The sequence below is a fragment of the Rhinolophus ferrumequinum genome, chromosome 4, assembly GCF_004115265.2.
Source record: "Rhinolophus ferrumequinum isolate MPI-CBG mRhiFer1 chromosome 4, mRhiFer1_v1.p, whole genome shotgun sequence".
NCBI lineage: Eukaryota > Metazoa > Chordata > Mammalia > Chiroptera > Rhinolophidae > Rhinolophus > Rhinolophus ferrumequinum.
In genome coordinates this window covers 27,863,132-27,874,754 of record NC_046287.1, presented here as the reverse complement: position 1 = coordinate 27,874,754, position 11,623 = coordinate 27,863,132, and the positions used below count along the sequence as shown (strand labels likewise).

Below are 11,623 nucleotides of genomic sequence, written 5' to 3'. Positions count from 1 at the left end.
TTAGAGAGAAATGTCTTTATATCAATCCATATAATCAGAACAGTTTTTAAACTATTGAAATTATCTCCTTTCTTTACAGCTTCCCTAAAATAACTTCAGTTTACTTTGGTAATCTAGGCTATATTATCAAAAAACTTGCATGATCGAAAGTTAAATCAATTGATTGCATTTAATTTATAGAAAAGCTTAGGATAGAAAGGGGAGGGGAATCGGTGTGAAGAATGCTCAAGCCTGAACTATGTCCTTCAAGAAGCTGTCAGTAATCTCTACCCCCATACATAGCTGGTAACAATCTTTGCGATCTAGACTCCAGCAGCAGTTTATCTGGGGGGCTGGTTTTAATGTTACCAAGCAGCCAGAAAAAGTTTACCTGTTTGCTGACACCCTACTTTCCTTTAAAAAGGACAGAAATATATAAAAAGACACAGAGCCTTTTTCTTCAAAGTAAATTAAGAGCTTATCCTTAGAATAATTAATCCAATAAAAGAATATATGATTTACATCCTCTTGTTGTAAAAAGGGGAAAAAATGTAGAAAGTTTGCGGAGCAGGAGGCTACTTGGACAATAAAGGGTAAATATGAAGAAGATGAAGTCCACATCTTAAAGGAACTACAGTCCCAGAGAATTCATTGTCACCAGAGCAGATTATGAAACTGGATGAAACTTCCTAATGTTTTTTTTTTTTCTGATTTCGTAGGAGCCAGTTTTGAGGGTTCCAAATCTTTAAAGTTTTTTTTTTAACCTTTTGACTATATTCCTGTACCTACAAAAATATAGAGTGCCAAAAAATGTATACGCATGACTTGTATTCATCTTTTGTTATCAGTATCTATTATTACAATTTTAATACCATTTTTTCCTTTCTTAAAATGTGTACATTTTTTTTTGGCATCCTCTATAGGGTATACTTACCTAATACTTAGTCGTAATTAATTAACAAGGATATATTTATTGTAAAACCCTAATATTCAAACTTCAATAACATTGTTTATCTTAGAAATAGAGGAAATTTGATACAACTTAACAGAAAAATAGAAATCACATAGAAGTTACACAGTAGTTCAAAAGTCCACAAAATTTAATTGGCAGATTCCTGCCTGGCCATGTTTTGTTTTCCCAACTCCCATTTTGACACCATATTCTTGAAGCACTGCTACTCGAAAGCCCTACTTCATCTTGTAATTTGTTGACAGGTTTAGTAAGTTCTTCAGTATTCACTTACATGAATGCCATGCTCTCTGTGCTGTAGTCACCTAAGTCTAGAAAAAAGGAAAAATCCTGAATGCTTTTGTAACATAACTATTAGAATCCTGCTTTAAAATTCAAGTTCCATGTACAGATGTCCTCAGTTGTCTTAGCTATGGAACCAAGTTTTGTGATTCACAGTTAACACAAACTTGGCACACGAGTTTTTGCTTGTTACTCCAATGCAGTTCAGTAAATCCAAAATCTGTTTTCCCAAGAATCCAGTAGCAGTTAGGATTGTCCAACTTTAGCCACTAGATGGCGATAATGCAAAGATCCAAGTTCTCCCAGTGTGCTTGAGCAAGACTGAACCTCTGTGCAGTAAGCCGAACTGCAGGTTTTCAAGCTGTCTGTATAGTAAAGGGCTGAATTTATTTTCAGACTGTGGTAGTACCTATAGTTTTGCAAAATACAATAAAAATGAATTCCTAGACAGACAAAAGACATACAAAATACAAGCACCAATTTCTATTAGATTCAACAGAAAATTACTCCAACAACTTGCTTTAAGTTTTTAAATGTTTGCTGTCATTATCTGTCCTTATCTCCTACAGGCCATAACATATGGTGTTAGTAACACAGGAAGCAGGCACTGTCTGAGGACCACACTGACACGTGCTGAAAAGCTGGCTTGACATGCATCTCCTTCAGTCAGTAGAGGCTGGTTGAAAATGTGGCTCTGTTACCACTAGCTGGGTAGCTGTGGAAAGGTCACGTAACCTGTCTAAGCCCCAACTGACTCATTTGCATCAGATAAATAGTATCTATACTTAGGCTTTTTATGAGAGCTCAATGATCATGTACTAACCTCTGAGGAAGCACTCAAGTGTTAGTAGAAACAATATATATTTGGTACAGTAAATATTAAACACTGGTTTTCTTTTCCTCTGGTCTCTGCTTCATCATCTTACTGGTGTTTTTTGCCCATGAATAGAAACCTGTTCATGTGTTCGGTTGATCATCAAACACTTAAAGGTCCTCCTAACCTTGTTTGATGGCCCAATGGAAGCACAGCTACTTGGAGGTCCTTGACAAACGTGTCCTCTCTCTGGACAGTTTACCTTCTAACATGAAGCTGGCAGCTTTCGTGGGCGGAGGGAGGACTCCCAAGAACAGTGAAGGAGTCAGAGGGCACCTATTCACCCAGATGTGTCTGCAGTCAGATACTTCCCCGCCCTACATGTTTGAAGAACTACAGAAACACTGTGCTGCCAGCTCAAAGTAAACACTAGCCAGAAACTTGTGGTCTTCATCAATGTATTTACTACATCTGGAAGCACAACCACTCTAGCTATGGTGTCCAAATTAGTCTTTAAGGTTAAGTGAATGGAACAAAAACAAACAGTACAGTTTCAAAAATTGTAAGAGCCATAAAGTCAGTCTAAACTACCAAAAAGTACTTAAATGAAAAACCTATAAGTACCGTACCAGAAGAAGGTATCTCCCACCATGAAAATGTCACCGAGGGTAATTTTAAAATCTTGGCACACTTTAAAATCTTGGCACATGGTATCCACAATTTTAAAATGTTGGGTCCAAAAAGCCTATATAGCTGATATAAACTATAATAATGCTCTGTATTAACACAGCCTTGGAGATTAAATCAAGATCATGTAACGTGCTCACTTTGGCCAACATTGTAAGAGTTTCAACTTTCCAAAACAATTCCTGAGTTAATTATTATGCAGCAATTCTGTCCATCTTCATTTTACCTTTCTGCCTTACCGAAGAAAGGCCGAAGAAACACAAATGTAAAAAACACTTCCTGGAAAATTGATCTGCTGGTGGTAGAAGGAAAAAAAGCAGTAGAATTAAGGTTTTATAAACCAGAGTGTCTTGTTTCTGTTATATAAAGGGATTTCTTCATATGTTATTTTAATAAAAGGGAATTTCATAGGTAAAAACCAATACTCAAAATTATAAAACAAATAGAAGTGTCTGTGTATAATCACTGCATTGAAAATTTGCAAGAGATTCAACAGAAATTCTTTAGTTGACAGATGTGGTTTGAAGGGGTAATAAAATCTTTTTATGGCTAAAGCAAGAGTCTTGTTTCCTGTTGGCCCAAAAACAGATGTTTCATTTCCCAAATAAGTAGGTTCTCCACTGTAAAGAAATATTCTTGTGTAGTTGGTTTCTATATTCTTGAACTCTGCTCCAAGTTCAGCCAACTTCTTATACGTCCTTAACACAAATTTGGAACAGTCGTAGGATTCAAACCATGTCGCCGCCCCTTTTTCTGGGCTGGCTCGGACAGTCCATGTCTCATAATAAATCCCAGTTTCATTGTCCTGTTTTACCCACGTTGCCATTTTGTTAAACATGTTACCTAGTTAAAAAAAAAAATTATGTGACTATCAAAGCTAATCATGTTAGTTTAAAACGTTCTAACCAGATTAAGGCCATGAATGGACATGAATAAACACTAGTTTTTGAATTTCCAAACCCGCATCTCATATTAGAAATCCAAGCCGTCGATTTTTATTCCATTTTTCAAGGCACAGGATATTTTTGAATTGTAAACATACATAACATAATAAGTGATAAAGAGAAATCTTGTGTACTAATTCTATAATCACATAAAGGGATTTCTTCAGCTATAGTCAAAAGCAAAATTATACACATGCAGAAGCCCTCCTCCTTTACCCCACTCAACAAATCTTGGATTCAGAGGCAAAAGAGAAAAAGCAAAGAAAAAATTGTGGAAGAGTTAAGAGTGAGCGGGTCAAAGTCAGTGTAAGAGGCCCTGAGCGGGGTGAAATGCAGAGCTTTCCTATTGCCAAGCATGGTGCATGGACAGTATGAATGGCTGCCTGAGGAACAGCTCTAGAGGAGAACACCGTCCACTAAGCTGATCAGAGGAAGCTCTGTACCCATCCATCCCCCTTGACTATCCAGTATGTCCTTCTCCCTGTACTTGCACCTTTTGGGATACTACTTACACCTTTCTCTCCACCACACAAATTCTTCCAGTGAATCCACTAAAATGGGAAATGTTTTTGGCCAAGTTTATGGACTATACGGACTCCTAGACAGCTAATTCTCTCTCCTACCACCTTGTACCAGAGCAGAAAAACCTCTCAAAATGTTAACACTGTGCTTTGCACAGATACACCCTCATCTGGGTATTTATAATGCCTAAAATAAAAGGGTTCGGCCCCAACATTTCACTTTGTCATTGTGTGCCCCAACTTGAGTCCATAAACTCAGTACTTCATGTGCTATAAAAGAATATAGTGGCTGCCTTGATCAATTTTTACGGAATTAAAATTGTGCAATAATATAACACCTGTTTTCTTAAAACGGGGGATACTGTTCCTCGTTTTCTTCAACTTGGAAAAGCCAGTGCTGTAATTAAGAGACAAGCATGCTTCTAAACACTATTTTATACATGAATAAAGGTCAATGAACAGGATTAATCACAAGGCAGATGGATAACTTAAAAGATTTAAGTACTGGAATATTACAAACACAGAAAATAGTGATCACTTGTTCATATGTTCATACATTTATGTCAGAAGGAAGGATTTTCAGATAATGAGGTGGGTGGAAACAGAGAAATGAGACATGTGAGCTGGCCTAGAATGAAAGAGTAGCTACTTACTATGCCAAACATTGTTAAAAGAGAGGGACTTTTACATTGTTGGGATGGTTTGGGGCACATCAATAAGATAGAAGAAAATAGCACGGTGCAGAGTTAAAAGACCCTCAGATTTAAGAGACGCCAGTGCTATTCCTGGTTCTACATCCAGCTCTGTGACCTTACGAGACAGGTTAAGTCCTGCCACCTGGCTGAACCTCAATTCCTTAATTGTAAAAAGAAGGGCATCTTATCCTCCCCACTGAACATTCTCCACAATGCTTTGTAAAGAGCTCTACAAGTGGGAAGCATGGTAATTTTGAATCCTGTGATTCACTGAATAATTCCTATCACAACCAGTACTTTCATTATGTTTCCATTTTTTGGAGAACGACAGTTTATAATGTAGAGCTCTATAAATGACGTGCGCAAACTCCCTACCTCTAAAAGCAGTGGTAGCCTCATCCCCAATCTACACACGAGGCAATCAATGAGGTAAAATGTGACCAAGGTCACGTAACCAGTTTCTGAAAAAAGTTCTGCTGAACAACTTTCTTCATCATGAACTAAATGCAACGTAACTGTTTCGGCAACTTTCAAATATTACACATCCAAAAGAACAAAAAATCTCAAAGAGATAAAATATTTAAATTGCTCAAGGTGCCTCAAATAAGATCATGTATGTTTTGGGAGGCAGTGTAGCAAAGTGGTTAAGAAAATGGCCAATAGGGCTTGACTGCCAAGATTAGAGTCTCACTTCCTTAGTTGAGACTTTTTTAACTCTTTGTTCCTCAGTTTCCCCATCTGAAAAAAATGGGGAAAATAATAGCAACTATTATTGGGATGGTTGTGATGATAAATGATGTGATTTATGTAAGTCAGAACACTGCCAGGCCCAGAGTAAGTCCACAGGAGTGACAGCTATTATTTCTCGACACAAAAACATTTTAGTTTATCATCACTAAAAGCTTTCCAGATACACTTAACAGGTCCTTCAATCACTTATTTTTTCAGGTATAGTATGGACTATCCTCTATTATTTAAGAAGTCCACTTAAATTGTGCAGAGTGTTTTTTCATTCATTTTCACCATGGGAATAGAGGAGGTCAACTACTCATCACCTATACATAAAGTTTTGCCTTAATAAGAATTTGGGTCAAAGGTTAGTGGTTCCAGAAGTATATTTTATACATTGACCCCTATAAAGTACAGCATGGAAATGCCTCCATGAAAATGTTTATCTTTAGATATTAATGGAATGATCAAATACTGCCATATTTTTTCAACTTACCTGATATGGTTGCTACTTGAACTAATGTCCCATTTTCCTTCCAGTGATTATCGTCAATTCCTTCAAAGAAGCAGGCAGCTCCTTGATTACACCAGAAAGGGGCATTCATTTCAGGTCGGAGATGGGGAAATGTGCAGTTTCCAAGTTGGAAAAGTTCATACCATTCCATTGTGTAGTTCTTGCCGGTTAAAGCGCTCCTGAATCCAATCGCATCGTGCATAATTTTCTGTGTAAAGACCATACATGTATAAAAGTATCTGTGAGGCCACCACTGGTCCAGGAACCAGGTGAGAGAAAATATGATGAACCCCAACTGCCTATCAAGTAGAACAACTGCTCAGCTGTTCCTTCCTTCATGTCGCTATTCTCGTGTGCACTGCGTGGCTCCTCGGATGCCAGGCCCTCACCCTCTCTGGTTTTGGCCACTGCAGCTCATTTCAATAGGAAGGACGTAGGCTACGTGGACATGTTCATAATTTCCTTACATCTTAGAATGAGTACAAGAAGCCTCCATGCCACAGTCCCAGGAAGGAAGTCTATGTGCCACCCAGGTGAGGAGAGGTTCCATGGTGAGCTAACCTAGGAAAAGGGCACACAGCAGGGCCCGGAAACGAAGACGTGCTTCCTGCCTGCCTTGTTCCTTCCTCTGCACGTCCTCCTTTCTTACTCTCTCGCAGCTGGATACAGGAGTTGGGTTTGGATTCGGAATATTAAAAGGGATTAGAGCAATTGCATTTGTTATTGTCAGGATCACAAACCCTGATAATATTCTTTTTGACTACTCACTTTAAATACATTAAGAGGAAAACCAATAAACATGATCTAAAATCAGCCATTTGAATAGTGACTGTTCCCTCAAATCCACTCAATAATGACATCATTTTATTAATTAACATTGTAAGGTCAAGACACATCCTTACCAAGTGTCCCAGGAGGTCTCCATATTTAAATTCCCATACTGGGGCTTGTAACCGAAAGACGTCAACGACATCATCATCCTTCAGAACGGGGATAGGTGAGCCCGTTGGACAGAAAGTATACTTAGCTTGACAATAAGGATCTGGTGCCGGACGGAAGGAAAATCGTCTAATAAAGAAAAAGAAACCATCAACTTAGATTCTAATAGGAATTTGGTTCTCACACATTTTAGAATCCAGATTTGCATTTCACTGTCAATAACATTTTTAGAGAAAACATTCAAAGCTCAGCCCATAGCGTATAAATATACTTTATTTGTTATCCTGTGAACAAACTCCAAAGATGTATTTAGTAGCAAATTACACATTAAAAGCACTTTGATAAATGCCTACTTCCCTGTTCCCTGATCCCACTGTGAGAATTTGGAAGACGGCAACCATATCTTAAAATGTTTTATAGCTCCAGATCTTATTTAGTAGACAAATACTTACTGAATAAAGGAATATTTTTCAAATGATACTTAATTTCCCAAACAGTCCATACACTAAGATTATTCAAAGATAATCATGATTAAATAGAACATATTTTCTTAGTAATTAACCAACATTCCTTAAACCAATGTTTATTGAGGATCTACCCCATATGTGTAGGACATACTAGGAAGAAGGGAAACAAAATTATAATAATGTTCCCTTCCTCAAGGAGCTCTGGGTGGGGACTGGGAAGACGTTAAATAATGAAGTGCAGTGTGGTAAGTGCTAAACCAAAGAGATATACAAAGTCCTATGGGCACAAGAGAGGGATACAATTTTACCTGTGTGGATGGGTGGGGATGGGGAGGGCAAAGAAAGAGATGAAGGCCCGGTGTAGGTTTTTAAAATACTTTCGAAGGTTAGGACAGAAAAGGAGAGAAAACACTACTGAGTATTACAAGACAAGCACGGCATGTTGGAAGAGTCTCAGGTACAGAAGACTGGCACTTAGGCTTTAAGGTAGCAGTGGTGAGAGGGGAAGCAGGCAGGGACTTTCACTGCACTAATACAGTGAGAACCACAGCCCCCGAAGTCCAACAACTGGGAGGTCTGAGCCCAAGAGTGAGCTTAAAGAATTTTAAGAAGCAGATCTGATGTAACTGAATTTGCTATACAATAAACCTTATTTCATGAATTAAAAGAGAGTGGGGAAAGAGGCCAAATTAAGTCTGAGAGGTCAGTTAGGAGGTTACTGCAATAATGCAACAAGGAAAGAAGGCAGCTGAGATGGCCAGGGCGACAGGACTACGGTTGAATTTTCAGCTCAACAGACACTGGTCACCATCCATACTAGACACTGGGAGACAAAGATGAAAGAGAGAACCAGGCTGCCTGTATTTGTCCTCTAAGAAGCCTATATCCCTAAGGTTCTAGCCGGATCTATTGTTTTACAATCCTAACACAACAAGAAAAATTTCCCCTTTACAAAGTTAACAAAATCTTGATGTTAACCAAAAATATTAACGACCTTCCCGAAAACTTACGAGATTTAAGTATACTTACCTGTTATAGGTGCTTACCTGATTTAAATAAAAGCATAACTATATATATAGGTTTCACCTGCCCACAGCAAAATATTTTAGATCAAAGGTAATTTCTAAAGCATAATTTGTGAACTTATGAACTTAAAAGGGATAAATTTTATTATACTCAATTGAGGGGATTAGATGGAGACATATACTTAATACTTGAAACTTAAACATAAGACGTCATAGTCAGTATCTTGCCCTTAAGTCAAATGGTTTTGGATTTACAATCTCTTCCTTGTTTTACTGCATATTTAATTATTACTTCTTATGAACATTTTATTAACATTTTCCAGAAAACCAGCTTCAACCCCAAACTTCTCGTGTTTATCAAGCAAAAGAAGGAAGTGGTGCAAACCTATACAGTGAGCAGAATACACTAATATCCAGGTTTGACAGTAGCTGGCATGTACTAGATTTAATCCTCCCAACAAACCTGAGGTAAGTGCTACTACTTTCTTCTTTCTGACTCAGGACATACGGGCACAGAGATATTGAGTAACTTTCCCAAGATCACACAGTTAGTCAGGGGTGAAGCGTGATTTGATCTGCAGCAGTCGGAGCCCAGAACTCGCTCCGGACCACTAGGTTATCCTGCCTCCCATCTCACTATTTCGTCATCCAAAATAGCTGTGCGTTTTCGAAAGCTGCTGGCCTTCCCCCTGCGTGATGTTGACAGTTTTCTTTCTGTGTAGCCCTCTGGCAGTGTCAAGCCCTGTAGATACTGTTCTAGATCAAAGGCTGGAATCAGCTTCACAGGTTTGCAGTCTCCGTCCTTGGTTTTCGACCAGAGTCCTACCTCCAGGCTAAAAATAGTGGACAAACGAGGTCACCAGCCTTCCTGGTTTGCCCGGGGTCGAGGGAGCGGGAGATTCCCGGGACAGGAGACTTTTGGTATCCAAAACGGGAAGTCCCGGCGAAACAAGGCGAGTTGGTCATTCCGTAAATTCTACCAAAGGTTAATACGCATTCATGATAACTGATGATGGTGCATGACGTACTACATGCGAAACTAGGTCTCCCCACACTATTCAGTCTAAAAGTCACGCGATAAAATAACACTGCTCCCTTTTTCTTCCATAATTCATGTCAGCCCTAAGCCTAGGTCACTTCGTCACTGGCTCAAGTGTCCCGAGACGAAGAACGGCGCGCAACAAGCAGCTGCCACTCCCGACCTCTCAACTTCGTTCTACACCGCGCCCTTAGTGTCGCCTGGCGCCGCCTCCGCACGGCCGCGTGACCCGGAAAACAAGGCCCGCGCTGGGGCGCGGGTCCCCCCACCTCCCCCGGCACCGTCCCCTCCGACCCCGGCCAAGCAGGCGCCTGCACGCCCCGCCGCGCCCGCGCGCACTCACTTGTAGGGTACCGGCCACTGGCGCCGGGAGGGGACGCCCGCCGCTGTCGCCAGCCAGAGCAGCGCCAGGGCCCAGAGCCAAGGCGCGCCCCGCAGGGCCGCGCCCGCGCCGCGATGGCCCCCGGCCCCTGGGCCAGTGTTCCCCGCCTGCGCCATGTGATGGCTCCCGGTGCTACCGGCGCCTCCCGAGCCCGGCGACCGCGGAGGGCCAGCGAGCGGAGCATGCGCGGAGCCACTGCCCCGCCCGCGCGAACCCGGGACACTGGCCTCGGTCGGCCCACGGGTCCGGCCCTCTGTCCCGCGCCCGCGCCGAATACTCTGTCCCTCCCGGCGCGGGATGCGTTCCTGTGCGTGAGGAAGCAAGGCGGCGGGTCTTGGCGCGGCCTTGTCCTCCCTTCTCCCCAGCGACCAGCACTTGGGTGGCTTCCAAACTTTGCCGGCCAGGAAGACGCTTGGGTCCAGCACCCCAACGCTCTCCTTCGTGCCTTAGGGCCTCTTCTTTCTCGGACAGATTCGTAATGCCTAGGTCTTCTCGCCTCACGCCTGGATTTAAAGATCACCTCTTCCTTGGAGCTTCTTCTAACCTCCCCCCCACCAACAGCCGCGAAAACCAAACCAGAGGAACAAACAAATCCAGCTTTGGGCGCCTAACACAGAACTCGTCTTACCCCGCCCCACTGGGTCCAAACTAGGTGATAGCACACATTTGAGTGAAGGAGAATCTTTCTTTGGAGTGGCGGGTGCAACAAGGAAGACAATAACGGGGGTGTGGGGACAGAGCCAGGAGTGCAGTTTCCAGGCTCTCGCCCTCACGTGGAAAGGTGCTGGCTCAGGTAGTAAATGGCCATCATTTGTGACTGGATGGCCATCAGCTGTGGCTAGTTGGCCGTCAGCGGTAACCAGTGAGCCATTGGCCACTAGTATAACAGCCGTCGCTACGCTAGCAGAAAATAGGGGACTAGCAAGAAGATGGTGGCTGAGCCTGCAAGCGGCACAGTGAGGGTTGAGAATTGTGTGGCTCCTGCTTCCTGTGTCTCCAACCCAGCTGTCAGCGAGACTATAGTGGTATGACTCCCATACCTATGGCTCTGTGGGTGTTCCTTTTTGGCCTCACCAGGTCCTGCGTTCTTATGTGGGGAGTGGGACCAGAGACCCAGCCTGACACCCTGCACGACACCCTGCATGACGGGGGGGAATGACTTGTCCTCTCCAGACCTGAGCCAGTGATAACAATGGCCAACAGTAACAATATATATATATAGCCCAAGCCACTACTCTAAGCGCTATATAATGCACACCCCCTCCCAAGGTGTTCTTCCTTGTTTGGATCTACCTACCACTTAAGTGGGGAGGAAGATCCTACATTACTCTCTCTTGGACCTGTCAAGCACCTCAAGGAAACAATGGGATCAACCATCCTGCTTTGGCCTACCATGCTGTTAGGCACAGATATTGACTTATGTCTCTAAATAGAACATCAAAGGCGTTGCCACCTACAGTTATTTGTTTCACAAGAGACCAGCCTGCTGAGCTCTTAGACCAGAGCTTTCTGACACCTTCACTTCACCCACAACACAAGTAAACCATCATATTTGTAATTATATTGGAATAACTGAGATGGCTGCAATGGCCAGAGTTGACCACCACGACTTGTGGATGGGTGGAAGGGGGTTGGT

The 11,623-nt window shown here is 42.1% G+C and overlaps 1 protein-coding gene across 3 annotated transcripts; it reads right to left on the bottom strand.

Annotated features, from left to right (window-relative positions):
• Positions 1-1,223: 1,223 nt before the first annotated feature.
• Positions 1,224-10,241, bottom strand: CLN5 (CLN5 intracellular trafficking protein). 3 transcript variants are annotated; one of them, XR_004422826.1, is made up of 5 exons: positions 9,949-10,239; positions 7,038-7,203; positions 6,118-6,343; positions 2,675-3,575; positions 1,224-1,640 (listed from the first exon to the last, which is right to left on the bottom strand). XR_004422826.1 is itself a non-coding variant. In XM_033104174.1 (4 exons), the coding sequence occupies exons 1-4, from the start codon at positions 10,101-10,103 to the stop codon at positions 1,624-1,626; spliced, it is 564 nt and encodes a 187-aa protein (XP_032960065.1). In that variant the 5' UTR covers positions 10,104-10,241; the 3' UTR covers positions 1,224-1,623. The 3 variants fall into 3 exon arrangements, 2 of the variants coding, with proteins under 2 accessions (XP_032960065.1, XP_032960064.1); XM_033104174.1 differs by lacking the exon at positions 2,675-3,575 and having other exon boundaries at positions 9,949-10,241; XM_033104173.1 differs by lacking the exon at positions 1,224-1,640 and having other exon boundaries at positions 2,164-3,575.
• Between the last annotated feature and the right edge of the window lie 1,382 nt (positions 10,242-11,623).

Coding starts and splice junctions, on each gene's coding strand:
- CLN5 (XM_033104173.1), bottom strand. CDS start 10,103: ATGGCGCAGGCGGGGAACACTGGCCCAGGGGCCGGGGGCCATCGCGGC. Junction 7,204..9,948: donor CAGTGGCCGGTACCCTACAA/GTGAGTGCGCGC, acceptor TTTCTTTATTAG/ACGATTTTCCTTCCGTCCGG. Junction 3,576..6,117: donor TCAAGTAGCAACCATATCAG/GTAAGTTGAAAA, acceptor TTTTTTAACTAG/GTAACATGTTTAACAAAATG.